Here is a 27575-nt window from a genome sequence, read left to right on the forward strand (position 1 = left end):
TGGGCACTGGAATAAAGTGAGTGTGCAGGGCCGGAAGAGAGCAGAGCCCCCAGAGAGCCTGGCTGCCACCACCTACCCTGGCTGGCGGAGGGGGGCCCCAGCTCAAAGTCCCCAGAGGCATCTGGGGGAGGGGGGTTGCAGTCTGATACCCAGGTTTCCGGAGACCAAGAAGGATGTGCAGAGAGGAGACTAAAGCAGAGCTCCTTCTCACAGGGAGACTGGGAACACGAGTGGTGGGTGTGGTCAACCTGTCCAGTTTGATGCTGGCCCTGCTTTGGGACTCACTTGCAGACCTGCAGCCTACCTGCGTCTCCTGCCAGTGTGCCCACCCATGGGGTGCTGCCCAGGCCAAAAGGCCTTCACTTGGGTATCGGTGAGCTTGGGGGCTCAGGTGAGTGAACAGGGGTACATCGCGCCCACTATGGTGGTGGGGGCAGGCGCGGGGTAGCGCATGACTCCCCCATGCGCCACCACGGACCCACTCCCCTCCCCTTACCCTCTCCCCCTCCACCCCGCCCCTCGCCGTCCTCCCCGGTGACCCCTCCCTTCCCCGTCGGGGGCGGGGCCGGCGGCTCCCGCGCTCCGGCCCCTCCTCGGCCACACAAAGGCCTGTCTCCATGGCAGCCGCGCGGGCCGAGCGCGCAGCACCGAGCGTCCCGGGCGCCATCGAGCCGCGGCGGCCGACGGACAGGTACCGACAGGGCTTTGGGTGGGGGCGGGCAGCCTGGCAGAGGCGCTTCGGATCTGCGCGCGCTCCCGGCCCGGAGGCAGCGCCCCTCCCGCGGGGGTCGTGCGTCCGTCTGTCCATTCGGCTGCACGGAGGCCTACGGCGCCGAGTGGGAACCAGCCTGGAGCGCCTCGTCTCCTCGCTGGTTCCGGCCCTTCTCCCCCATCTCGCCCGCGCCCCCCCCCCCCGTTTCCTCGAGCCCCAACACCACCCAGCTGCGGCATCGGAGAGGCCAGGCCCCTCGTGGCCTGGCCCGGGCAGCCCCCACCCCTGCGCCCCGCCTTGGGGCTCTCCGGGAGGAGGGCCTACGCTGGGACCACCCTGCGAGCCTGTGTCCCCGACGAAGAGGCTGGGAGACCGGGCACCGGAGGCCGCTGGGGCTCAGCCCCTCCGGCAGGGCAAATGGGGTGGTTCCGAGAGAGGGTGCTGCTGGGTGACCCAGCCCTCTCGATGCCTGCCTCTGCCAGCAGGCCTCCCGACGGACATGCTTGGCAGATTCGGGGGTCCTGCCTTAGTGTTCTAGGGGTCCCCGAACTCAAGGTTTCCTGCCACGTCGGGTGACTGGCATCTCGCCGCAGCTCCTGTGTGTGTGCGTGCATCACAGCCTGTGAACTAGGGCTCAGGAAATGGGTGAGGGGGCGCCTTGGGAGCCCCCTTCCCTGTCGAACTTTGGGCCCCACCTTAAGCCTGAAGGAGGGAGAGGCGTACAGCGAGGCCCGGCTAGGGGGAGGCTTTTGGATGTTCTCAGCCTGGCCCCAGAGCCGGGAGGGGCCCCACCTGGGCGACTGTGCAGACCAGGGGCTAGGTGAGCCTGAGGTGGTGCCTTTTGGGACAGCAGGCTCCCAGCTGGGGGTGTGTAAGGCTTTGTGTTGGCAGCTCCTGGTGCAGGTCACAGGCTCCAGGAACCAGCAGATGGGCTTGGCCAATCTGAGCCTCTACCTCCTCCCACAGCCCACCGGGGCCTGCCTGCCTCAGTCTGTGTGGTGTGGGGAGGTGAACAGGGCCCCTTTCCCTAGAAAGGGAGGGAGTCACTGAGGAAAACAAGGGTTTGGAATGTGTGTCCCCCTCCCCCCACCGGACGGCTGCCAAGGGGGAATTATTTTGGATTATCCAGCCGTGTGCAGCCAGCCCTGAGGAGGCTGCGGCCATGGGAGAGAGGGAGCCTTTTCTGGGCTGTGGGTTGAGAGCCCAGGAGGGAGGGACTGGCAAGTCCAGGCAGCTCCCTGTCCACAGCAGCTCCAACAGGTCGGGGGCAGGGTGGGAGCCAGCTGCTGCACCCATCCAGAGCAGGGGGCGGAGCTCTGGAGACTGTTCCTAGGGTCAGAGAAGGGCCCAGCCTCCGGGGCCCAAGGGGTCCCTGTAGCCTGGGTGCCCTTTACCCCCCATCCCAGTCAGTGAGGTAGGAAGCAGCAGGACAGGGAGGCGGGGCATAGGCTGGACACCCTTGGGGGGGTCTCCCAGGGATGCCCCACCTCTAGCAGCATCCACCTGTGCTCAGCCTTACCTACTCCCGGGGGTGCGTGGTGTGCCCCATGGGCACACGTGGGCTATGGCCAGGTGCCCACCACACCAGGGAGCCAGAGCTGGCAGCTGGGTCTGGAGCTCAGCAGCCCCAGGAGTCTGGCCCCAGCCCAGGCCGAACCAATGAAGCGGCAGAGATTGTACTGGAAGGCACACTGGGGTGGGCTGGCAGCCTGGGGAGGGCCCATATGGCACATGCACCCCGCCAAGCTGGCTCTTGGCCCACTTAAGGCTCTTTCCCCCTAAGTGCTGGCGCCCATGGTACTAGGGGACACAAGCAGGCCCATGCACTGGCCCTCCTCCAAGCAAGGTGGCTACATTGAGGTCTTTGACCCTGGCCCCCAAGGGCTGTCTGGCCCCAGTTCCTCTTGCTGAAGCTGAGTGGGCATGGGCATGGGGCCTGGGATGTGGTGCCCCAGCTCACCCTCACTGCTGAGGCTCCTTCCTGGTCTGGAGCATGGCCTCAGTGAGAGTCTGATATGGGGTTGGGGCTCTGGTGGCCCAAGGTGGATTTGGCTCAGCAGGTGGCATCGAGAGGGTTCTGGGCTTCCTGCTTTCCCTAATCCAGCCAAGGGCTGTTTATGACCAGCCTCTAATTGTCTCTAGGGTTCAAATGACTGGCTTGGCTGGGAAGTAGGGCAAAGGGGCCTGTCATCTCCCAGGGAGTGCTGGGGGGTGGGGGCCACCAAGGGCAAGGGTACTTCCCTCTGCCAGGAGGCTTCACCTTGCCTCTGGTCTCTGTCATACAAGCGAGTGCAAAGCTTGGACGCTGGCTCCAGGCTGGGCTCCCAGAGCTGGTATACTCTGGTTGAGGATTGGAAGGGAACAGATGGGCCAGCTGGTGTGACCAGCCTGCTCCAAGACCCCCACAGGGGGCCTTCACCTGGTTCTCAGGTCCTCCTCATCACTGGGGATGGGGTCCTACCTTGGGTGGGGGTTGGGAGGGCTTCAACCTAGACCTGAGGTGCTTCCTAGTACCTGGGGAGTCTTGAGGACCTGGGGACAGTGCTCAGTTTCTCAGCCCCCAGTGATATGGGTCCTGAAACCCAGCTACTTCCTCACTGCGGGGTCCTGGCACTTGGAGAGAAAGGGCTGAATCAGTTTGTGGTCAAGTCAGTCTGTGGACCAGAGGGGAGGGGAGAGCATGGCGACCTACACGGAGCCTCTGGTTCCACCCTGCCCACTGGGTCCTTCTGGGTCAAACAGGAGAAGGAGGAAGAGGAAGAGGGCTGCTGTCAGCTTTTCCCAGCCATCAGCTGCACTCTGGCCCCACTCTGAAGCGGGCACTTCCTGTTGGGAAGTCCCAGGCCCTCCCCTTCCAAAAACCCCTAGTGTCAGCTCCTCTGTGTTTGTACCACTGTCCACCCAGCAGGGCCCAGGACTGGCTGGGCCTCTGGGCATGTGGGACTGGCTGGCGCTGGGACTTGTCCGGGATCCTGGTTGTCCACCGAGCTGGAGTGGGGGTGGGGTGGCATGCTTTGTTGGGGGTCTCTGGGGGCCGTCAGGGCTCTCAGGGTGTGCGCCTGCACATGTGTGTGAGTGGGCGGCTTGGCAAGGGGCCCTGAGCTAATTGTGGGGTTCACTGAGAGGAGGCAGTGCCGGGTGACCGCCGAGGCTGACAGGCTGACGGGGAGATTACAGGCCTTGCTGGCTCTTCACTGAAGTGCTCACCCATCAGCCCCATACTCACCCCTCCCACACAAAACCAAAGTCCAACCCACTGCTGACAAGCTCATTCCAGGGCACGTCTACCCTATAGTGAAGCCTGCAGGGTTTCCACGCTGTGGTCCTGATGGACTCTGAATGCCTGGTCTTTTCACCCACAGAGCAGGTGCTGTGTTCAAACTGTCCACCTTTGAGTTAGTGGCCAAAGCTTTAACCACCAACAGGGAGGGCTCCTCCTTTCTCCACATAGCCTGGGAAGAGTGGGCTGGCAGAGGCTGGTCCTGGGCCAGCAAAGGCCAGCCCTTGATCACCCCACTCTGTGGGGTCAGTCTGGTGCTCAGATGAGGAGAAATCGGGGGAAGTGGGGCATTTGGGAGTGGGCAGCCGGCCCCTCAGCCTCTGCCCTGCAGGCCAGTGTCAGGGACAAGAGGCATGGCCACTTCTGATCTCCTTGCTGTGCTGAGCTGACCATGTCTGCTCTGGTGGGAGGAGTCCTGTAGTGACCTCCCCCCACCCCCCACATCCTTCCCATTCTGCAGAGGGGTCTCCCCATCTCTCAGCCCTAATTAGATGCCTTCTGAGGGCCCACCCTGTCCTTTGGTCAGCCTGTCTCTGCCTGCCAGGAGGGCCTCACCTTGCCTCCCACCAGGGGGTGAGGACAGTACCTCAGAGGGAGTAGAGACCCACTGTGGGGCACTAGGGCAGGGGGAGTGTCACCATGGCTACAGGAAGACCTCCAGGGCCAGAGGCCGCTTGCTGGAGCTTGGGGTGTTGAGCTGTGGGATTCTGAGAAGACCACGAAAAGGCAAGAGTAGGGGGCCGTGGCTGTCTTCCAAGGGGGGTATTCAGGGTGACTGGGACCCAGGAAGGTGCCAGGAGCAAGAAGCAGTGCCTCCTTTGGGTTTGGCAAGGACTGATGGGGTGGACCCCCAGGTGTAGCTGCGTCAAGAGACCAGGGCTGCTCACCACACCACAGGCTCCCCTAGAGCCGATCCTGAGTGACCACCCACAGCACAAGCCTCCAGCCCAGAGAAGACCCTGACTTCTCTGGGCAGCCCCCTTGCCTGGGGTCCAGGGGCGGTGACCTCCTCACAGCTGGCTAGCCCTCCAGCCGGGTCTTAGGAGACTGGGGGGCTGCCAACCCTGCCCCCGGGCCCAGGCCTGGGTGAGACAGCTCAGCGGAAGTCCAGCCTGGTGGCGTCAGGTAGGCGCTGGCCTGGGCTGGTGGGGCGCAGGTGCACCTGTGAGGGACAGGCACTTCTGCCTCCGCTCATGCGTCAGTCCGCCCCCGGAGGCCTGCCCTGCCCCGCCCTCCTGCCCTGACCCTGGGCGGCTGTGCGCCCAGCCTCCGCCTGCTCGGGTGACTGGCCGTGCGGACCCCGCCCGCCCGGCTCCGCAGGGACCAGCAGCCGTGTGGGGGTGGGAACTCCGAGGGCCGACGAGGGCGGGGCGGGGCCTGCGCGGCGGGGCGGAGAGGTCTGCCAGGTAATGGCTATAGCACTCCCGGCCGCGCCTGGCTCAGGTGAGCAATCCGCAGGTCCGGCTCCGTGGGCAAGCCGGACTGCCGCGCCGCCGTCTTTGTTAAAACTGATTGGGGTCCCCAGCGGCTCCCGCCTACCGGGCTCCGTGTCTGGTAAGGTCGCCCCGAGGACCGAGGCCACGTGCTCCGCTCCCTTGGGCGCCTGGGTCTGGGGTGCAGGGGCGCACCCTGGCCTCGGGGCGCAGTGAGTCACCAGGAGGGAGCGGGGCGTGGGGCGGGCGGGCCCGCTGAGCTCAGGCAAGAGGCACGCGACAAGGGGGCGCGTGTGCTTCCTGGAGGGAGGTGCTGGCGGCTGTCGCCCTCCCGGTCCCAGGGGACCTGCCTCCCTCGCGTTCCCAGGTAACCGTCCTGCGCGCTCCCGGGGGAGTCGGGTGGCGGCGCCGGCCCTGCACGCTCAGCACCGGGACCTGGCCCGCCAGGCAGAGGTCTCGCGGGTCCCGCCGGTGCGCACTTTGACGGACCCTACCCTACTAGGTGGGGTCCCGACCCCCGGGCCTGCACTTTGACTGGGTGACCCTGCGGGGTAGGGCTGGGCACCGGGCCTCCGGAGTCCCGGCTGCGCCCTTCTCCCTCGATGCTCCTTTCTCCCTCCGCTCTGCGGGCGCTTGGCGCGTCGTTTAAGGCTCACAGCTAATTGCAGATTTGCATTTTCGTCTCGGGAGCCTAGACCTCGCCCCGGCTGCCAGTGGGGGAGGGGAAGCACTAACCCCAGGGGTCCCGGCAGCCATCCTGAACCCCTGGGGTCGCACCCCTTGTGTGCCCCTGCCCTCCCCGCATTGGGAGCCTTCGTCCTGGGCCCTGGCTTCCTGAAGGCTCCCTGCGGTGCTGCCCACTCTTCCCCACACAGGGCGGGGGTGCTGCCCTGGTCCTTCGAGATCCTGAGCTTGTGCCAACCCCCCAAACTGCCCCCTTTCTGGGTCTGTCTTAGCTCTGTCTGGCCTCTTTTGTCTCTCAGGTGCCTCCCCCCAGCCTGAGACCCTGCGGCCCACGTAGCCCCCTAAGCTCTTCCACTGCCTCCCATTGGGTCTGGTCCATTTCCCATTGTTTCCGGGCTGCGTGGAGCCAGCGCACCAACCGGGTCGGCTTGAAAACACGGCCAGGGAGAACCCCGCTCCACTGCATGCCCTGGGCCCCGCCCCCAGGGGCGGGACCTGGCCGTGAAGGGGGCGTGCAACTACGGGGGAGGGGGCGGGGGGCAGGCGGTTTGGCAGCCCCGCCCTGGACCTCGCCTGGAGTAGGGACCTCCTGTTTACAAAATCCTCGGATTTGAGGGGCTGGCGGCTGTGGTCTGGTTCCCAGAGGAATATAAGGACGGAAGTTGCCAGGGACCCCAACCGTGAAGGGCTCAGGCCCTGAGTTCCTGTAGGCAAAGCTGAGAGAGTTTCCCCACCCACTCACGCCTCTTGCAGCCCTCTGAGTGGGCGTTAGCATTACCCCATAAAACATAGGGAAACCGAGGCACGGCTGCTTTTCTGACTTGCCCTCAGAACCCAGGTAGAAAGGGAGGGAGCTGGACTATGTGTCCCGATACCACCCCCAGGCCTGTTGGGCCTCAGAAGCAGGAGGTCAGGCTGGAAGGTGGGCATGACTGGGCCCTGTGGGTGGAGCAAGAGGGCCAGGCCAAGTCTAGGGCAGGGTGCTGAGCCCACTGCTTTGGGAGGATGGGCAGGATAGGAGAAGCAGGTGGCCAGGGCTGAGGATGCTGGACTCCAGGGGCCCAGGGCAGGATAGCTGAGGGAGGGGGTAGGACACTGGGGCCCAGGGGTGGTTCTGGATGAAGCTGTGGCTCCCAGGAGACTCAAGAAGGAACAGAAGGGGATATCAGGAAGTCCCAAAATGAGCTTTCCTCCTCAGCTAGGGCCTGGGTCAGCTGGGGCTTGGCTGGGCAAAAGGGGAGACAGAAGGGGAGACGGATGGGACGTCTCCAGAGTGGTGTCCCTTCACAAAGGCTGCTTGAAACTCCTGGGCTAAAGGCCGCCCTCATGCCCTACCCCACCCGGCCCCACCCTCTGCCTGCTTGGTGCTGTGGAGCTCAGTGACCTCCACCAGATTAACCCTTCCCTGCCTGCTGTCCCCTAGGCTTTGAAGGTCCAGCTCTGTAGGCCATTGGGACCATCAGGAAGGTGGGCTGCACAGAGCAGGTTGAGGACCCAAGTGGGCACAGACCATGGAAGGCTGGGACTGGTCCCCAGGCAAATGGGCAAGGCTGCCACAATCAAAGAGTGTGGGCCTAGATGGAGACCTGGGGGACACAATTAGGGTCTTGGAACCCCTTCACTGGGGGCGGAAGGAGCCAGCGTGACTGGATTCGGGCCAGTGATGGCTGTTGTGCATACACCTCTGTTTAACTTTATGGGACAAGTCAAGGGTGAATAACATGTTCTTTTTCAGTCTTTAAACAAAAAAGATAGTGTTTGGCTGCCCAGCCCCCTCCTCCCTTACTTAACATTCTATTTGGATCAGACGCTTCCAGATCCTTCCCGAAGTTAAATATGGGCGTGTGCACTGCAGATACTGTTGTGTGTGTCCCCTCCTCCCCTGACTCGGAGACATACCTGTGGGCAGTTTCTATGCTGTGACCTTAAATGACCTCCTCAGAGCTGCAGGCCCTTCCCACCACCCACGTCTGCATGCCAGATGATTGCTTAAAGGTTGTGCCACCAGGGTCCTTCCTGGGTCCTGCCATCCATTTGATTCCAACTCAGCAACCCTGTAGGACAGAGTAGAACTGCTCCCTCGTATTTCCAACACTGCAATCTTTACGGGAGCAGGCAACCCCATCTTTCTCCCAGAGTAGCTTGTAGGTTTGAACTGTGGACCTTTCAATTAGCAGCCCAACCCCTGAGTAACCCACTAGGCCACCAGGGCCCTTTTCACAAACAGAGCAGGGCAAAGAGGTACCTGGTGTCTCATCCCAGCTTTTCCCAGCAGCTCCAGGGGCCACTTGTGGTCTCTTTGGGGGCAGCATCCACAGTTCTTCTTAAGGGCACACAGGCGGTCCAGTGCTTCACAGTAACAACTACAGGGAGACCAGGATCCTGGAGTTCCTCTTCCCCTCCTCTCACCTCTGCACTGACAACCTTGTTCACTGGAGGCTGGAAGAGATACACCATAAGATACAGTAGCCAGCACTAGCTCGGGCTACAGAGTAGCAATAGATCTTGAAAGGTTTTTTTTCTGAATGAATCCTGGTAGGCCTCACAGAAGCCCTTGGGGATAGCTCACTCTTACTATTTGCATTTCACAGATGAGGCCAGGAGGCACAGAACAGTTAAGTAACTTGTCCAAGGTCACACAGCTAGTATGTAGAACTGTCGGGGTGTTGGGGTCTGCACATTTCCCAGGAAGAATGTTTTATTTTCATTAAAGAAATGCATGTCCTTGGCAAACTCCCAAATGGCGCTGGATCAAAGGCTGTCTCTGTCCTCTCAGGGGGTGTGATAGAGCAGAGTGACCTTCCCACAGTGTCCCAGGTGGTCGCTGGGGCCAGAGATGAGTGGAAAGCAGCCTGGACCCCCTGCTCCAGGGAGGCGGAGGCCAAGTGGGGCTCTGAGGGCTAGGATGCCCACCCTTAGGAGGAGGGAGAGGCAGGCAGGCCGAGGGTGTGACCCATCTTTCCTTTGAGTCCTAGAAAACCTTGGTGGCAGCGGGCAGCCGGGCCTGAGCCAGACGGGAACCTGGATGAGTGGGCTGCTCGGGCACCTCGCCTCTTTGTGGTGGCCTGGACGCTCTGGTCTAGCTGGGTCCTGAGACCACACCTCTCCCTCTCTGCCCCTCCCATCCATTGTACACCTATCTGCTGGGGGCCTGACCGCTGGGGCAGACTCAGCTGGAAGGCAGTGGGGGCCTCTGTACCCTCCAGGTGGCATCTGGACAGCCCTGTTAAGTGCTGGGTTAACTCCTACTCAAGGCCCTTTGTGTGACAGGAGAACTATCCCTCTGGGCTTCCTTGCAAATGCCAGGGGTTCCTATTCCCTGGAGTGCTGAGATAAGCTTTGGGCTACTAACCACAAAGCCAGAGGTTCAACCCCGCCTCCCACCCCTCTCTTACCCAGCCCCCCTCACAGCTGCTCCTTGGTGAAAGTTGAGGCTGTCTGCTTTTCCAGTTTACAACCTTGGAAACCCTGTTTATGGTCATTATGAGTTGAAATTGGGGCAATAGCAGTTAGTGTGGGAATTGTGTTTTTATCCTGAAATGGCCGGTTGGAAGCTGGTTTGGCAGCTTAGCACTTAACCCATGGGCCACCTGAAGCTACAGAGCCAGGGGGGCGGGGGTGGGGGGGTGATGGTGGTGGTGTGTGTCAAGCAGCCCTGCCTCCCACTCTGTTTCCTCTGCATCCAGGGAGGGGCCCCCATCCAGACGCTTGCCAGGGCAGCAGCAGTGGGGCGGGTGGCCTCTTGGCCATGACCTCCAGTCAGGAAGGCGGCTGTCTGATACCCCTGAGGAAATCCCCATGGGCTGGGGAGCAGGGGTCCCGGCTGCCTTCAAAACAGGAAGTGCCCACTGCCTGCCCATTCCAGGAACACGGATGGCAGGAAGCCCCAGTGCCTGGCCTGGCGCCTCCCACACTGCTCCGTCCCTCAGCCAGGTGGGCAACCGTGGCTCTGAACGCCAGGCTGGCCAGCAAGTCAACTGAGGGTTCTGTGTAGGAAGTGGGGTGCAGCTCTGGCCCCTGCTGCAGCTGTCAAGGCCCCAGGCCCAGCATGGAGGCAGGGTTGGGAGCCCAGTGAGGTCGCTCGGCAGCCCCCAGGGTCAGTGCCTCAGTGATGTGGCAGCATTTTAGCTCCCCTTGGGCAGAAAGATATTAACTGGGCGCCTGTTTGTCCTGTGGGTGATGGACAGGACTGGTTGAGCTGAACGTGGTGGGGAGGGCTCTTCTGTGCACAGAAACCCCTGTGGGGTTGGGGGCTGGTCCTACGAGGGAGGGCCCCTTCCCCTTTTAGGGTACTGTAAGGAGTTCGGGCCCTGTGGTTAGGGGCTGCTCCAGCTCTTTGCAATGGGCTGGGTAGAGATGATAAGCTCCTCATATCTGAGGGCCTGGGGTTCAAATGGGGGGTGCGTGGGCGCCCATGGTGGGGGAGGAAAACACCCTGGCATCTTCAGTCCCCAAAGCAGTGAGATGGGGACCTGAGGGCCCTGGAGTCCAGTCCTAGGCCCCCGACATTCGAGGGAGGCCTGTGGGGGCCACGGGCTGGATAGTGGGGGCGGCTCTGGCTCCTGCGGTTTCATCCCGCCCATCCCCCCGCCGGCCCGCCCCGCTTCCTCTCGGCGGATAGCATTCCATTCATTCCCGGCTCGCTGCGGTCCTGAACCGGGCCGCTGCCCAGCTTCTCCAGCCCGTGGAGCTGGGACCAGCACGGGGAGTCGGCTTGGCGGGCAGCACCGACGCCCAGACTCAAGTGAGCGCACTGGGGCGCGGGGCTGGGGGCTTGGACGTGCATGGTGTCCTGGAAACCGCCCTGCCCCGCGGCGCCTGCGGGTGGACTTGTGCCCCGGCCCCCTTCCCCCGCCCCCAGCCTGCCAAGGCCTTGGACCCGCCCCCAACAGAAAAGCCTGGGGTGGGTGGGGACAGACCAGGGCCCAAGGCCAGCCAGTTGCCTGCTCTCTTCACCCTCACCCTCCCCTGTTGGCCCTGCAGCGCCTTAGGCGCTGAGGGCTTCCGAGCTGGTTGGTCTGGCTGCCCTCTTCTCCTGGGCAACTGAGCTGAGAGGAGAGTTGTGGGTAGGGTCCAGTAACCCCGGCCCTCACTGGCTGCGGTGAAAGCCCAACCTCACACCATCTTGGTGAGGCCCCTCCAGACAGTTAAGGGGTGATTCCCCACCCCCCATCCCATGGTTCTGCTGCCCTGCCCTCCCTCAAGGTGGACAGGACAGTCTGGCTCCCAGGTATCTCCTACTGGATATTCCCCATCTGTCTTGGTGTGGTGATGGGGGCAGGGTGGTGGGGCATCGTTGGGGCTGGGCCACTTTGAGCTCACCCCCAGACCCCAAGGCAGGAGGGAGAATGTGCAGAGGGCAGGGACCCCCTGTCCAACTGTGGGGATTTCCTGAGGGGCTTCAGACAGCTACCTCCCTGGCCTCAGGCCGGCACTCACATCACATCTAAGCTGGCCACTGCAGTTGGCCCCTTGCCAGGCCCTGCTTTGATCTTGTCTGTTCATAGTTACACTTTCTCAGATGAACTGAGGAGACAAAACAGGATTCAGGCGCTGGGGGTGGGGTGATGGGCACCAGGAGTGTCCCGCTGGCAAAGAAGGAAGCAGGTCACAGGACCGACCATAGGCAAATATCAGCCAGTGTCTGCCTGCCGCCACTCTGTCCCTGCCCTCTAGCAAAAGCCCTGGGCCTTCCTGGAGGAGGCAGGCTGGGGGTGGGATTGGGATGAGGTGGGGCTGGGTTGCTAAGTGTTCAGCAGCTCTGTCTGCACAGAGGGTGCCTCAGTTTCCCCTGGGGAGAGGGGTGAGGGCAGGGACCCTGCCAGGAGATTGTCTTGGGCTCTGGGGAGAAAGTCCAGGGGGGAGTGGCCACGGCCAGCCCTTGAGGGCGGTCGCTTCCAGGTACACCGGGTATGACCTTCCGGGGCTGTGGCTTGTTTGTGTTTGCATTTGGTGACTGGGCATGCTCTGGGCCCCTGTGAGGGGGCCAGGCCAGGCCAGCAGCATAGCAGCAGATCCCCATGGGCTCTCTGGGCCGTGGGAGAAGGCAGATGGGAAGCTTCTCTGGGGCTCTGACACAGGGATGTGTGGTGTCTGGGTGGGTGAGTGTTCTCAGAGCTTGAGGCAGAATGGGCCTCTAGGCCGCATGTTGCTGGGCCTCTCCAAGGTCTTGGTGCCCCATGGAGGTAGGAAGCAGGCTATGTTGGAAGGGATCCCACATACAGCTACCAACCCTCTCTGCCCCTCCAGTTGGGGAGACTCTTGTCCTAGCTTAGGCCTCAGCAGTTCACCCTGCCCTCCTTTGCCCCATCACACGCAGGTCCTTCATGGAAGCTTCTGGGCAGATACAAATAGAGCGTGCACTTCGTGCTGGCCCTGTCTCCCACTCCCTCTCAGCTGCTGTCTGAGTGTTCTCCCCTTGGCCTCCCGCTGCCCTGAATGCTGGCTGCAAAGGAGGCACCCGAAACCCACAAGTCCTCTGTCCTCTGCAGCTTCAGAAACCCTGGAGCCAGTGCTGCAAGTTGGCTTGCTTACTGCCAGTGGGGTGGGTTTGCCCCGGGGTGTGTGTGTGGGGGGGTGTCAGTTAGGTATAGAATAGGTGTCTACAGACTCATAGGTCTGGGGAGGGGTATGGGAAGTGCCTGGGAGACTTCCCGGGATCTTGGAGGGCCTTGAGTGGTGAGCTAGGTATGCTGGCGGCTTGCTGGGTGAGCGCAGGCCTTGCTCACCTCTGTTCTGGAGAGGTCCCTGACCTGTTCATCTCTCCCACAGGTACCGGACCAATGGCTCGCTGGCTCTGGGCCCTGGCCCTGCTGGGCCTGGCCAGCTCAGGCCTTGGCTTGCGTGCCCGCAAGCATGAGTTCTTCCAGAGCGAGACGGATCTGAACCACATGGTGGTGGACGCCAGCACAGGCGGGGTATACCTGGGGGCAGTGAACATGCTCTACCAGCTGACTGCTGACCTGCAGCTGGTGCAGCAGGTATCCACGGGCCCAGCCCTGGATGATAAGAAGTGCACACCGCCCATTGAGAAGAGCCAGTGCCACGAGGCCGTGCTCACCAACAACGTGAACCAGCTGCTGCTGCTGGACATGCCCAATGGCCGTGTGGTCGAGTGTGGCAGCCTCTTCAAAGGAATTTGCGCCCTGCGAGCACTCAACAACATCTCCACGCGCCTCTTCTACGAGGACAGCAGCGGAGAGAAGTCCTTCGTGGCCAGCAATGATGAGACTGTGGCCACCGTGGGGCTGGTGAGCGCCACAGTCCCTGGTGGCCACGAGCGTGTACTCTTCGTGGGCAAGGGCAACGGGCCGCATGACAACGGCATCATCGTCAGCACGCGCCTGCTGGACCGCACGGAGACGCGGGAGGCCTTCGAGGCCTACACAGACCACACCACTTACAAGGCCGGCTACCTGTCCACCAACGCACAGCAGTTCGTGGCTGCCTTCGAGGATGGCCGCTACGTCTTCTTTGTCTTCAGCCAGCAGGACAAGCTCCCAGCCAGGAACCGCACACTGCTGGCACGCATGTGCAAGGACGACCCATCCTACTACTCTTACCTGGAGATGGATCTGGAGTGCCTGGACCCTGGCGACCCCCAGGCCCCCACCGTCGGGACCTGTCTGGCAGCTTCTGTGGACCCAGGCAGGGCATTGTATGCCGTCTTCAGCAAGAGCGGGGGTGGCAGGGGGCTGCAGGCCAGCCTTTGCATTTTCCCACTGGACGAGATCCACGCCAAGATGGAGGCCAACCGCAAGGCCTGTTACACAGGCTCCCGGGAGCCGGGCCGCAACACCTTCTACAAGGCCTTCCATGGCGAGATCCAGTGTGGAGGCCATGCCCCGGTATGGGTTCCTTGCCACTCCTGGGAGCCTACGCCTTGCAGGGGTGTGTGTGTGCATGCGTGTGTCTGCGTGCACGCCTGTCTGGTCCCCTGTGTGCTGTGCGTGTCAGGTCTGGGAGCATGCTTGTGTCTGGGTTGGGCGTGTTTGGCCCCCTGTGGGTGTGTGTCTGCAGCCATGTTCAGCTCCCATGTGCTCTGTGTACCCAGTCTGGGAGTCAGTGCACCTGTGGGTGTGCATGTACGTGCCTGGCTCTGTGTGCCTGGCCCGTGTTGTCTGCATGTCAGGCCTGGGCGTATATATACATGTGTCTTCTATGTTTGTGCACTTGTTCAGTTCCATATGCTCGAAGTGCAGGGTCTGGGAGTGCATGTGCACCTGTGGATGTAGGTGTGCTGTCTGTGTCTCTCTCTGGTGTGGGAACCCTATGAGCATGGAGGGTGGTGACATCATGTGTCCAGGGCCCCAGGGGCTGCGCTCTGGGTATGCAGCCCTGAGCCAGCAGGGAGCATGGCTGGGTCCATACACTGGGCCATGGAGGTCTAACGGCTGGCTATTGATGACTGCTATGCAGGGGGCCAGCGAGAACTTCCCCTGTGGCTCAGAGCACCTGCCCTACCCACTGGGCTGCCGAGAAGGGCTCGTGACCACGGCTGTGTTGCAGCGGGGCGGCTTGAACATGACAGCGGTGGCTGTGACCACAGAGGAGGGCCACACCATCGCCTTCTTGGGCACCTCGGATGGTAGGGTCCTTAAGGTGAGGCCGTGTCCAGGCTGGGGGGTGAGGACATGGGGAACAGCCTGCTGCAGCCGTGAGGCTTAGACCCTACCTCACGCAGGTGTACCTGGCCCCAAACAACACCACCGTGGAGTATGGCTCCATCCCCGTGGAGATCAATAAGCGGCTGAAGCAGGACCTGGTGTTATCAGCCGACCTGGCCAGCCTGTATGCCTTGACGCAGGACAAGGTAGGCAGGGTACTGAGGGTAGAGAACCCCCTGGGAAGTGTGTGCAGCTCTGTCTGTCTTGGGTCTTGACTATGTGTGTCGCTGGCCTTTCCCCTGTCTTGCTCTCAGGAAGGGAAGGGTGAGTGGGTGTCCTAGGACACTGGGCAGCTCCAGGGCCTGCCCCTCCCATAGTGAGTGACTCCTAGAGGGGGCTGAGGCAGGCCATGTGTCCGGCTTTCTGGGGGTGTGCTGGGTGGGGTAGAAGGCCTGGGGGGCACTGGGAGGGTGCTGACAGTCACGCTGTTCCTCTGGGTCCGGCCCCCAGGTGTTCCGGCTCCCCGTACAGGAGTGTCAGAGCTACCCCACCTGTGCTCAGTGCCGTGACTCCCAGGACCCGTACTGCGGCTGGTGTGTCGTCGAGGGAAGGTGAGTGCCCGACTGCCCTGCCCAGGCAGGCCCACTGGGACCCCAAGGGAGTCAGACCTGCCTTCAGGTTCTGGGGAAACAAGACCCCCCCCCCCCCCACCAGGCTGAGGTTGCCACTCCTCCCCTACCCGCCACCCACCAGATGCACCAGGAAGGCCCAGTGCCCGAGGGCCCATGAGGCCGGCCACTGGCTGTGGAGCCGAGACAACTCCTGTGTGACTATCACCAGCGCCCAGCCGCAGAACATGAGCAGACGAGCTCAGGGGGAGGTACGCAGGGCCTGGGGTGGCCGTGTACAGCCTGAGTGTGGGACATGACCCATGCTGTGGCCCCTCCCTGTGACCGCCCAGGCCTCATCCCCAGAGTTACTGGGCAACAGAGGAGTCCTTTCCTCCCTGCCCCCTCCCCCCAGGTGCAGCTGGAGGTCAGTCCCCTCCCCACCCTGACAGAGGACGATGAGCTGCTGTGCCTCTTCGGGGACTCGCCGCCGCACTCAGCCCGCGTGGAAGGCAACACTGTCTGCTGCAACTCTCCCAGCAATATTCCTAGCACACCCCCCGGCCAGGGTGAGGGGCAGGTGGGGGGTGGTCGACACGGGGGTGAGGGGCTCGGCTGGCCTCACAGTGCAAGGTGTCTGTGTGTTGCTGCTCTGCCCGGTACAGCCCCCTCTCCTGCTGGCCTGGGGTAGCAGGGACCTCCCAGGAGGCCTGAATGTGGGCCAGGGGAGGCAGGTCAGGGGCTTGCAATGACGAGAGCAGAGGCCTGTGGCCCAGACACATAGGAGCCGCTGCCCTTTGTGCCTGTGAGGACAGAGGGGAGACAGAGGGACTCTGTTGGCACAGAGCTCTGGGGAGAAAGGAGAGCCTCTTCCTGGGGCCCCGAGATCTGATAGCAGGAGGGGTAGGCAGAGGGCCCAGATCTGATACAGTCAGGGGTATAGCTGGTGGGGGTGGGGCAATGGAATGAGAGTTGGTGAAGGCGGGTTACCGCTGGTGGAGGGACTGAATGGTGGGAGGGGCATGGAATGACAGCTGGGGTCATAGCTGGTGAGGGATGGAACGAGGGTTAGGGGCAGCAAGGAAGAAAAGATGCTGGCTGGCAGAGGTGGGTACCAAAGCAGACGGGGGGCTCACAGGTTCAGAGGGAGAATGAAGGGCACACCACTCTTGGTAGAGGTCACTGTGCTGACAGACCACTGGGGCAGATGGGAGAGGGGTGCATGTTCTGCACACTCAGCGTCCTGTGCTGTCCACAGACCACGTGACCGTGAGCATTCAGCTCCTTCTCCGTCAGGGTGACGTCTTCCTCACCTCCCACCTGTACCCCTTCTACGACTGCCGTGAAGCCATGCACCTGGTGGAGAACCTGCCGTGAGTGGATCCTGGCCAGTCCCTATCACATCCCTGCTTGCCTGCCATCCCTTTATGCTTGGCCTAGCCCTCTCACACCCCTGCCTGCCAACCCCAGCCTCCTCACACCCCTGCCTGGCCACCTCACACCCCTGCCTGGCCACAGGTGCATCTCCTGTGCCAGCAACCGCTGGACCTGCCAGTGGGACCTGCTGTACCACGAGTGCCGGGAGGCCTCCCCCAACCCTGAGAAGGGCATCATCCGAGCGCACACGGTGAGCATGGAGCCAAGGTGTGGCCAAATGCTTGACTGCCCTGGCAGCCGCTGACCTGACCGACTTCCCTGTCCCCAGGAGGAGAACTGCCCCCAGTTCCTGGACCCCAGGCCCCTGGTCATCCCCATGAACCATGAGACGGAGGTCACCTTCCAGGGCAAGAACCTGGAGACCGTCAAGGTGGGTGGCAGGGTGCCATGGAGTATGTCTTCTGGGACACAAAGGGAGTGAGAGGGTGGAGGCATGAGGATGGGGTGGGCAGGCGGTTGCCAGGAGGACGTCAGGGGCCTTGGTGCAAGCCAAGGCCAGAGATGGGGAGCAGGGGCCCCGGGTGGGCCAAGGGCTGAACTCCGGTCTGCAGGGAGCCCTGGGATGTTCACATGGGTCTACCTGGAGAAACAACATGGGGTGTGTTCATCCAAGAGCGAGTACTTGGCAGTGGGCAGAGAGGCAGGTGGGTATAGGAGGGAGCCTAACCCTCTGCTGTCCCCACAGAGCACCTCCTTATATGTGGGGAGTGACCTGCTGCAGTTCAATGAGCTGGTGACCATGCAGGATACAGGAGCTTTCTCCTTCCGCACCCCAAAGGTATGTGCCTGGGCTGCACACAGGGGCCACCTCCTGTCCTGGCAGCCCTGAGCGTCTGCCCAGGTACAGCAGTGCACTATAGGCCTATCCTGGACCCTCTCCAACTCCAACTCCAGCCTGCCCAGCCCACTGCACACTATGGGTCTGAGCCCTTCTGTGGGGCTCATGTCTGCTGCCTGGGCTTGGTTCCCAGAGTGGGGGGCGTGAGCACAGTGTGTGTGGGTATGTGTGTGTGTGTCCTCAGCTGTCCCATGACGGAAATGAGACACTGCCCCTGCACCTGTACGTCAAGTCCTACGGCAAGAACATCGACAGTCAACTGCAAGGTAGCACAGGCAGGGGGGGAGGGGGGTGGGGGTTGGGGCAGGGGGTGGCGGCACAGGCTGGGCTGTAGATGTGGAGGGCCAGTACGCTGACCTGTGCTTCCCCCCTCCCCAGTGACCCTGTACAACTGCTCCTTTGGCCGCAGTGACTGCAGCCTGTGCCTGGCCGCGGACCCTGCCTACAAATGTGTGTGGTGTGGCGGGCAGAGCAAGTGCGTGTATGAGGCGCTGTGCAGCAATGCTACCTCAGAGTGCCCCCCTCCCATCATCACCAGGGTAAGCCTGCTGCACACTCCTCTGCCCCACCCACACGTCTGTTGGGCCGCAGGTAGCCATTCAGTGGACTGTTGATTACAGATTGAGCCGCAGACGGGCCCGCTGGGAGGGGGCGTCCGCGTCACCATCTTCGGGTCCAACTTGGGCATCAAGGCAGATGATGTTCAGAGAGTGACCGTGGCTGGCCACCACTGCACCTTCGAGCCAGAACGGTACTCTGTGTCTACCCGGTGAGCACGTGGTTTCCTGGTGTTTCCTCCCCCAGGGTGCTTGTGGCTGGGAGACGGGCAGGTGGGGTGGCCTCAGCCTGCACAGCTTCCACTGTCACCGTGACGCACACTGTGCCAGCGTGGACGAGCAGATGCGTGGGGAGGGGGCTGTGGTCTGACAGGGACTGGCGGGGAACAAGGGCATTGGGGGCTATGGTCTCATAGTGTCCGCGCCCCGCCGTCACCCCCTCAGGATCGTGTGTGTGATCGAGGCTTCGGAGGGCCCCTCCACAGGAGGAGTCGAGGTGGATGTCAGTGGGAAGCTGGGTCACTCTCCGCCCCACGTCCAGTTCACCTACCAGGTATCTGCTGGGCCTGGCAGCATCTTCCTGCAATCAGGATCAGGGTTCTGCTCGGGGCCGGGTGGTAGGTGGGGCCCCAGGCAGCCCCTGGGCTCTGACCTGGTGCCCATTTCCCTCTCAGCAGCCACAGCCTGACCATGTGCAACCAGACCAAGGGCCCCAAGCAGGCGGCACCCTGCTGACCATCACCGGCACCCACCTGGATACAGGCTCCATAGAGGATGTGCGTGTGACCCTCGATAAAGTCCCCTGTTACGTGTGAGTGGCCCTGGGGCATGGTCCTGGGAGGGGTGGGGTCAGGGGTGAAAAGACACTGAAACCCCTGTGTCCGCAGGACGAAGTTTGGGCCAGAACTGGAGTGCTTGACGGGCCCCCGGCGACAGGTGGGAGAAGCAAACCTGGAGGTGTTCTACGGGGGCTTACCTGTTCCCGGCCCCAATGTCGTCTTCACGTACCGGGAGAACCCAGTACTGCGCGCCTTTGAGCCCACATGCAGCTTTGTCAGGTGCGTCTCCACGTGTTTATCATGACCCCTGTGGCTACCTCTGCTCCCTATGGGTTGTTCCTCCACCCACCCGCCCCATGGCCCCCATGTCACCTCACCTCTGCTCCCTGTGTGTTGTTCCCACCCCCTCCATGACCCTTGGACTACCCCGTCTGCTCCCTGTGCTCCTCACTGGTCAGAGATGTGGTGCAGTGGGTGAGCTGGGCACAGGAGGTTGTCTGGAAAACCCCACTGGCCCAGGCTCACTGTCCCCAAGATCAGCCACAGGCAGGCTCTCCCGCCACCCTGCCACCCTTCCGGCACTTCCACTCAAGGCCCTTCCCCCCTTCCCCCTCTAGTGGCGGCCGGAGCATCAACATCACCGGGCAGGGCTTTGGCCTGGTGCAGAAATTCGCCATGGTGGTCATAGCGGAGCCCCTGCAGTCCTGGCAGCGCCGGCGGGAGACAGGGCCCCTGCAGCCCGTGAAGGTGGGTGCCCGCTGGGTGCTCAGCTCTGGGTGGTGGGCTGTGCCAGCTCTGGCCAAGTGAGCATGATAGTGGCCTCCCCGCAGCTCGTAGGCACCGACTACGTGTACCACAGCGACAGCAAGGTGGTCTTCTTGTCCCCGGCCGTCCCTGAGGAACCCGAGGCGTACAACCTCACAGTGTTGGTCGAGATGGACGGACACAGCATACCGCTTCGGACTGAGGCTGGCACCTTCGAGTATGTGGCTGACCCAACCTTCGAGAACTTCACTGATGGTGTGAAGAAGCAGGTCAACAAGCTCATCCATGCGCAGGTGAGCCCGGGCTGGGCCCCGTGCAGGTCAGGGAGCCAGGCTTTCTCCTGGGGAGGACAGGGGGCCATACAACTTGACCCGAGGAGGACAGACGAGGGGTGGGGCGCCAGGGTCCCGCTGGAGGACAGGGAGGGTACCAGGCTGAGCCAGTCTAGGCCTCTGGCTCCTGCTGGCCCCCTGACGTGGTCCCTTCCCGCCATCCACCCACAGGGCACCAACTTGAACAAGGCGATGACGCTGCAGGAGGCAGAGGCCTTTGTGGGTGCCGAGCGCTGCATCATGAAGACGCTGACCGAGACCGACCTGTACTGCGAGCCCCCCGAGGTGCAGCCCCCGCCCAAGCGGCGGCAGAAGCGGGACACCACCCACAACCTACCTGAGTTCATCGTGCGTGCGGGGCCCCGAGGGGGGAAGGGTAGAGAGGCAGCGCCCACCCTTGCTGATGGGCCCCCTTGCGCAGGTCAAGTTCGGCTCTCGAGAGTGGGTGCTGGGCCGCGTGGAGTATGACACTCGGGTCAGCGACGTGGCCCTCAGACTGGGCCTCATCCTGCCACTCGTCATCGTGCCCATGGTGGTCATCATTGTGGTCTCCGTCTACTGCTACTGGTCAGCGCCCACCCCTCCCCCATCTCCACGGGCTCCTTCGAGAGTCATTCCTCCCCAACCTGGACCTGGGTGTCTTGTGCCGCCCCCAGGAGGAAGAGCCAGCAGGCTGAGCGTGAATATGAGAAGATCAAGTCCCAGCTAGAGGGTCTGGAGGAGAGCGTGCGTGACCGCTGCAAGAAGGAGTTCACTGGTAGGAGGGAAGGGGGCCACTGGGCGGGGGTGGCTCCCTCGAATGGGGTGGGTCTCCCCTCACCCTGCCTGCCCACCCTCTGGCCGGCAGACCTCATGATTGAGATGGAGGACCAGACCAACGATGTCCACGAGGCCGGCATCCCTGTGCTGGACTATAAGACCTACACAGACCGCGTCTTCTTCCTGCCATCCAAGGACGGCGACAAGGACGTGATGATCACAGGCAAGCTGGACATCCCCGCCTCCCGGCGGCCCACCGTGGAGCAGGCCCTCTACCAGTTCTCCAACCTGCTCAACAGCAAGTCCTTCCTCATTAACGTGAGCCACCACCGGGCCGCGCACAGGCTGGGGAGCACCCGGGGGCCCCTGCCCGGCCAGGGGGTCCTGACTTGCTCCACCCCTGCAGTTCATCCACACTCTGGAGAAGCAGCGGGAGTTCTCAGCACGTGCCAAGGTCTACTTCGCGTCGCTGCTGACAGTGGCCCTGCATGGCAAGCTGGAATACTACACGGACATCCTGCGTACCCTCTTCCTGGAGCTCATGGGGCAGTACGTCGTGGCCAAGAACCCCAAGCTCATGCTGCGCAGGTGCGGGGGCTGCCTGGGCCGGCCAGGAGGGTCCCAGGCTGTCCACCTGGCTCCCCTGGTGGCCTTGGACTTCCTTGCTAGTCACATGGCCATTGGGACAGGATAGAAGCCAACAGCGTGCATGGGCATATTTGCTCCGTGGCTGTGGCTGGCACCTGTGCATCCTGGCAGGGGGCCTGTGCCCAGCTGGGGTAGCCATGGGGGCTGTGGGCATCTAGGCCTCACACTGTGAGAGACCCTTGCTACTGGTCTGTCTGTACTTCCAGGTCAGAGACGGTGGTAGAGAGGATGCTATCCAACTGGATGTCCATCTGCCTGTACCAGTATCTTAAGGTGGGTCCCAGCCCCCCACCCCTCCTACAGTCAGACCTCTTGCACATCCCGACTTTGCCACCAAGTCACGCCCATACTTGACTGTCCATCCCCCTCTCTCCCCAGGAGAGTGCCGGCGAGCCCCTGTACAAGCTCTTCAAGGCTATCAAGCATCAGGTCGAGAAGGGGCCGGTGGACGCTGTGCAGAAGAAAGCCAAGTACACACTCAACGACACAGGACTGCTGGGGGACGACGTGGAGTACGCACCCCTGGTGAGCTTGGGCAAACTCGGGGGGGGGGGGGAGCTGGTGTTACAGAGCTTGAGCTGTAGGTGCTGGGACCCGTGGGTGGGCTTGCTGTCCAGGCTTGGTATTGGGACCCAGGTGAACCAGACAGAGACTCATATAGGAGCACGCTCCCTCACTTGTGGTCCTTGTTCCTATGGAAGGGAACAGTCGGTGTGTGTGAGTGACGTGTGTTAAGACGTGTGTCTCCCGGGTCGCCTCAGCCCACAGCCAGTAGACCTGAGACCCCACAAGCTCAGGCTCTGGGTGGTTCTAGACGGTGACCTCCATGTCCCCTGCAGACGGTGAATGTGATCGTTCAGGATGAAGGGATTGATGCCATTCCTGTCAAGGTCCTCAACTGTGACACCATCACCCAGGTGAAAGAGAAGATCATCGACCAGGTGTACCGCACACAACCCTGTTCACGCTGGCCCAAGGCTGAGAGTGTGGTACTGGGTGAGCAAGCTAGTGGGCAGGCTGCACACAGGTGCCTGGGAGTGGGGAGGGGAGGGGGAGGGTCTCCCTCACCATTGCCTGGGCTTGAGCAAGCTGACTTGTGCCCTGCAGAGTGGCGTCCTGGGTCCACGGCACAGACCTTGTCCGACCTGGACCTGACCTCCCAGCGGGACGGCCGTTGGAAGCGGATCAACACGCTTATGCACTACAACGTTAGTCCAGCAGCAGTGCAGGGGGTGGGCGGCTGGACTGGGGGTGGACACACACACACACACACACACACACACACACACATACCCTGTCTGTCTCCCAGGTGCGCGACGGCGCCACACTCATCCTGTCCAAGGTGGGCGTTTCCCAGCAGCCCGAGGACAGCCAGCAGGACTTGCCTGGGGAACGTGAGTTCTCCTCTCTAGGGGGTCTCTGCTTCCAGTGAGGGGGTGGAGCCTCCTGGGTCCTCAGCAGCTCCTCCCCCTCCCCACAGGCCACGCCCTCTTGGAGGAAGAGAACCGCGTCTGGCACTTGGTGCGTCCCACCGACGAGGTGGACGAGGGTAAGCCCAAGCGGGGCAGCGTGAAGGAGAAGGAGCGCACCAAGGCCATCACGGAGATCTACCTGACCCGGCTGCTCTCCGTCAAGGTGCACGCGCACACGCACGCACGCACAGCGTCTGGTGGTCGGGGCCTGGGTGCCTGCTGCCTGCACACGCCTGACCCCCCCTCCCCCCTGCATCCGCCGCGCAGGGCACGCTGCAGCAGTTCGTAGATAACTTCTTCCAGAGCGTGCTGGCGCCCAGCCACGCGGTCCCCCCTGCGGTCAAGTACTTCTTTGACTTCCTGGATGAGCAGGCGGAGAAGTACGACATCCGGGACGAAGATACCATCCACATCTGGAAGACCAACAGGTGGGCTTGCATGCTCATCCTAGGCCTGGCCCCGGTGGCCACACGCAGGCCGCCGCCCACTGACTGCCGCCCTCTTGCCGCCCCAGTTTGCCCCTTAGGTTCTGGGTGAACATCCTCAAGAACCCTCACTTCATCTTCGATGTGCACGTGCACGAGGTGGTGGACGCCTCGCTGTCGGTCATCGCCCAGACCTTCATGGACGCCTGCACACGCACCGAGCACAAGCTGAGCCGGGTGCGGGCACGGGACACGGGAGGGGTGCTGACTGGCAGGGATGGGTTCAGGGTAGGCATGGAGGGCAGATGGCGTGTCGTGTGGGGATAAGGTCAGTTTTTAGCCCGTGTGAGGGGTCCTTGGAGAGTTGTTGAGCCACCAACTGCCCCTGGGGCGGCTTGAGATCCCCTCCCCTCCCCCCTCCATGGGTCCTGCACCCCCCTCCCTCCAACAGCTCTACACAGGGGAAGACAATACATGTTAGGCGTGTAGGGCCTCTGCTGTAGGCTGGTGGACATGCAGCCTGTTGCGGGGGGGAGCACATGGGTAGCACAGACTGGCACCCAACCTGGAACTCCCATCGAGTGGGGCAGTAGCGTCAGCCCTGATGTCACGCAGCCACCTCTCCCCACAGGATTCCCCCAGCAACAAGCTGCTGTATGCCAAGGAGATCTCCACCTACAAGAAGATGGTGGAGGAGTGAGTGCCAGCGCCCTCCCCCTTGTACCCCACCCCTGCCCCTGTCCCTCCACCCCTCTTACCGCTCATCCTCTCGCAGTTACTACAAAGGCATCCGCCAGATGGTTCAAGTCAGCGACCAGGACATGAACACACACTTGGCAGAGATCTCTCGGGTAAGGGGGGCAAGGGCAAGCTCCTGGTTGACTAGTGGCCTAAACCCTCCCCTGGGGGACAAGGTGTGGATGAAACTTCTGGGCACCCATCGGGGTGCTAGGGGTAGAGCCAAGGAGTATGTGGCTGACTGGCAGCAGGCTCCTCTGGGTGAGTGTGTTGAGTGGTGTGCCCTGCGGGGCATCCACTGCTAAGCCATGCTGTTCATCCACACCTGAGCGTCTGCTGGAAGGACAGAGACAACTGAGTCTGTCTGCGCATGTGGGGTGGCTGTGGGCCTCAGCCGTTTGTCTTTCATTCCATTCTGGGACTGCCTGCCATAATAGTCTGGGGCTGGGGGTCGGTGAGCATCTGGCCCTTTGTGTCTGTATGTGCCCATAGCCACCATGTCATAGCCCACCTGCACCCTTAAAGGACAGCTCCCCCAGAGCTGGATGTTGGTGCTACAGTGGCTGGTATCCCATTGCCCCTGCCCAGCCTCACCCCGCCCCCTGCCTGCCCACTGTCCTACCTCAGACTGACCTCACCCCTGCCTGCCCCTCAGGCGCACACGGACTCTCTCAACACCCTGGTGGCCCTGCACCAGCTCTACCAGTACACACAGAAGTACTACGATGAGGTAGGCACACCCCAGCCCCCGGGGGCAGGGGGCCCTGGGTAGCCACACACCAGTGCTCACCCCACTGACCACCCTCAGATCATAAAAGCTCTGGAGGACGACCCTGCCGCCCAGAAGATGCAGCTGGCCTTCCGCTTGCAGCAGATCACGGCAGCCCTCGAGAACAAGGTCACAGACCTCTGACCTCCAACCTCCGACCTCTGACTTCAGCCAGCCGCAGCACAGGGCCTCAGTGGTCAGTGTCTCCGCCTCTGTCTCTGTGCCTACCGGTAGAGGACGAGCCCGCCGGCACCACTGGCCCAGGCGTGCACCGACTGCAGCGTCTTTCTCGTGAGCAATACTGCCCGAGAGCGGCCCTCGGCCCGCCAGCACCAGCTCCCTCCGGAACCAGCGTCAGGCCTGGCCTCCAGTCTCCTGAGCTATTCCCAAATGTGCCTTAGGCGCCTGGCACCTGATGGGCTACAGCGGGCACCCAGCCTCCTGCTGCCCAGCCACCTGGCAAGCCAGCCACACCACTTTAAGGTTGGGGGGCCCTGGACTCTGTCTGTCCGTCCGTCTGTCCCCGTGATGAGATGAACAAGCGGTACGATGCCTTCCTGACCTCACCGGCCTTCCCTGCGGGTGCTGCTGACCTAGGCAGACCCAGGGAGCAGTCACCTAGGCCCCGCCTCAAAGGTCAAGCCGGACGTTAGACGTCAAAGCCAGGCGGCCAGGGGACCCCAGCAGGCAAGGTCTCTGGCCTGTCAGACAGGTGGACCTCCCCAGAACCCCCTCTCCCTTTTGTAAATTGTGTTCATTGTAAATCAAATACAGTGATCTTTTTCATTCTGTGGCTTGGCTGGGTCCATCCAGGCGGGTGCAGGGTGGGGAGTGTGTATATCAGTTGTGAGGTGGCCCTTGTACCCGTGGACGGGCACCTGCTCCTGTCTACAGCGTCGAAGCCTGGGATGTGGCGTGAGCTCAGCTAGACCTCCATCCTGGAACAGAGTAGTCTGTGGAGTGGAAGGGGACAGGGATGAGGAGGCTGACTTGATGCTGGCCTGAGATCAGAGGCCACCCCTCCTGGCTGCCTCCTGGCCTGGTGGGCAGGCAGTTTCCTGCCGGCTGGCCGGCGCCACCTGGTGGTCAGAACACCTGGGCAGGGCTGTCCAAGGGGGCCTTGATTCCCCACTGGGTGTGCTGCAGCTTTGTGGTCCAGTGGTTATGTGGAACCCCAGGGTCAGCATCAGTAGTGTTTGCACTCCACTCCACGGCAGAAAACAGACTCTCTACTCCTATAAAGACTTACAGTCTGGGAACCTCCATCTTTGCTGTCCCATGGAGTCAGTGAATCTACTCAATGGCAGTGAGTGAGAGGTGTGTGTGCCTGAGGTGGGAGTGGGACTTCCAGGGTGGGGGAGGCGTTTAGGGAGTCCCTGCTGCCGTCACATCCTGCAGGACCCCACTGGCTGGGAATTTTCTGGTCACTGACCCTGCAGAGTGTTGGGTGGCCGTCTGAGGTCACCCTCACTGGCCCCCACCTGCTGCCTCTCCAGCAGCTCCCGAAACCTGAAAGGTGTGTTTGCTCAGCCTCCGCCCCAGGTCCCAGAGGCAGTTGTACCTGCTCAGCAGGTGTTTGGTGAGAGGAGAGAGGTGGAGGGGACAGGCCCTCCGGGTGGGTGGGCTCAGTGGCTGAAGGCATCCCTGGAGGAGGGCCCTGCTGTGTGGTAGGGAGGACATCAGGCATGGGAGGCAGACGCACTCGTGCGGGGACGGTTGGAGGATGGCGGTGTGAGGCAGAGGGTGGTGCAGGGCCAGGGGCCTCCAGCCCCAGGGGAAGCGGAGCCTTGTTGCAGCCTGGGCGGGAGATGGGGCGGAAGGCCTAGGCCACGAGACCTGTGAGCTGGGACAGAAGAGGTGGGGCAGGGTTCGTGGACAGAGAAGTCTGGAGGTCACTCCTAGGACACTGAGGTTCTCAGTACCAGCTGTACCAGGAACCTGACTGACCACTTGTCCCCCTCCCCATACTGGCCTCTTCTGTGCTGTCTGAGGATGTGGACGGTGACCGAAGCTTGGGACGTATAGTGAGTGGTGGGTAAGCTTGACCAGGTGAGCTCCTGGTATGAGCCATGAAACAGCCAAGGCAGGTGGCAGCACACACGGCACATGTGTGCACGCTGGTGTGTAGATACAGCAGATGCACATGTATAGCACATGTGCACAATGTGTATAGGCAGCAGATGCACATACATGGCACATGTGTGCACACTGGTGCATAGATACAGCAGAAGCACACATGGCACAAAGGTGCACACCATGGTATATAGACACTGGTGTATAAACACAGGCACATGCATGGCAGCTGTGTGTATACTATGATGTATAGACAGCAGAGGTACATGTATGGCACATGTGTGCACACTGGTGTATAGACACAGCAGAGGCACATGCAAGGCACAAATGTTCACACCGTGGTATATAGACACCATGGGTATAGACACAGAAGAGACATGTATGGCACATGTGTACACACAGTGGTGCCTAAATAGGTATACACGCATGTCACACATGTGCCCGGCACCGTGGGATGTACATGCAGCAGATGGCACCAACAGTACACTCCTCAGGGTAGCAGTGGTAGGGTTTCAGCCATCCTCACCCAGAACATTCTGGACACTGGGGACCGAGCAGCCAGCAGAAAAGACAGACTTGGCCTGGGGCAGGTGGTGGGGGCGGGGTGGGCTTACACTCTGCTAGGAGAAACCCAACCCAAGCAGAAAGGGGAAGCCTGAC

General features: G+C 62.2%; 1 protein-coding gene across 2 annotated transcripts; it reads left to right on the top strand.

The window, feature by feature from the left end:
* The first annotated feature begins 539 nt into the window (after positions 1–539).
* On the top strand, positions 540–25628 carry PLXNB2 (plexin B2). 2 transcript variants are annotated; one of them, XM_075553444.1, is made up of 36 exons: positions 540–691; positions 12881–13956; positions 14528–14710; positions 14793–14921; positions 15226–15326; positions 15469–15595; positions 15739–15892; positions 16582–16696; positions 16842–16950; positions 17029–17130; positions 17446–17538; positions 17783–17864; positions 17977–18137; positions 18219–18367; positions 18600–18708; positions 18830–18966; positions 19043–19213; positions 19552–19681; positions 19765–19992; positions 20203–20379; positions 20453–20598; positions 20688–20788; positions 20879–21108; positions 21197–21378; positions 21645–21711; positions 21817–21963; positions 22278–22434; positions 22546–22646; positions 22748–22832; positions 22919–23073; positions 23178–23338; positions 23425–23572; positions 23967–24031; positions 24111–24186; positions 24729–24803; positions 24882–25628. In XM_075553444.1, the coding sequence occupies exons 2-36, from the start codon at positions 12892–12894 to the stop codon at positions 24984–24986; spliced, it is 5523 nt and encodes a 1840-aa protein (XP_075409559.1). In that variant the 5' UTR covers positions 540–691; positions 12881–12891; the 3' UTR covers positions 24987–25628. The 2 variants fall into 2 exon arrangements, with proteins under 2 accessions (XP_075409559.1, XP_075409560.1); XM_075553445.1 differs by lacking the exon at positions 540–691 and adding an exon at positions 10784–10853.
* Positions 25629–27575: the final 1947 nt, after the last annotated feature.

This window comes from Tenrec ecaudatus, chromosome 6, assembly GCF_050624435.1.
Source record: "Tenrec ecaudatus isolate mTenEca1 chromosome 6, mTenEca1.hap1, whole genome shotgun sequence".
Taxonomy (NCBI): Eukaryota; Metazoa; Chordata; class Mammalia; order Afrosoricida; family Tenrecidae; genus Tenrec; species Tenrec ecaudatus.

Coding starts and splice junctions, on each gene's coding strand:
- PLXNB2 (XM_075553444.1), top strand. CDS start 12,892: ATGGCTCGCTGGCTCTGGGCCCTGGCCCTGCTGGGCCTGGCCAGCTCA. Junction 14,922..15,225: donor ATGCCTTGACGCAGGACAAG/GTAGGCAGGGTA, acceptor TCCGGCCCCCAG/GTGTTCCGGCTCCCCGTACA. Junction 23,339..23,424: donor CACATCTGGAAGACCAACAG/GTGGGCTTGCAT, acceptor TTGCCGCCCCAG/TTTGCCCCTTAGGTTCTGGG.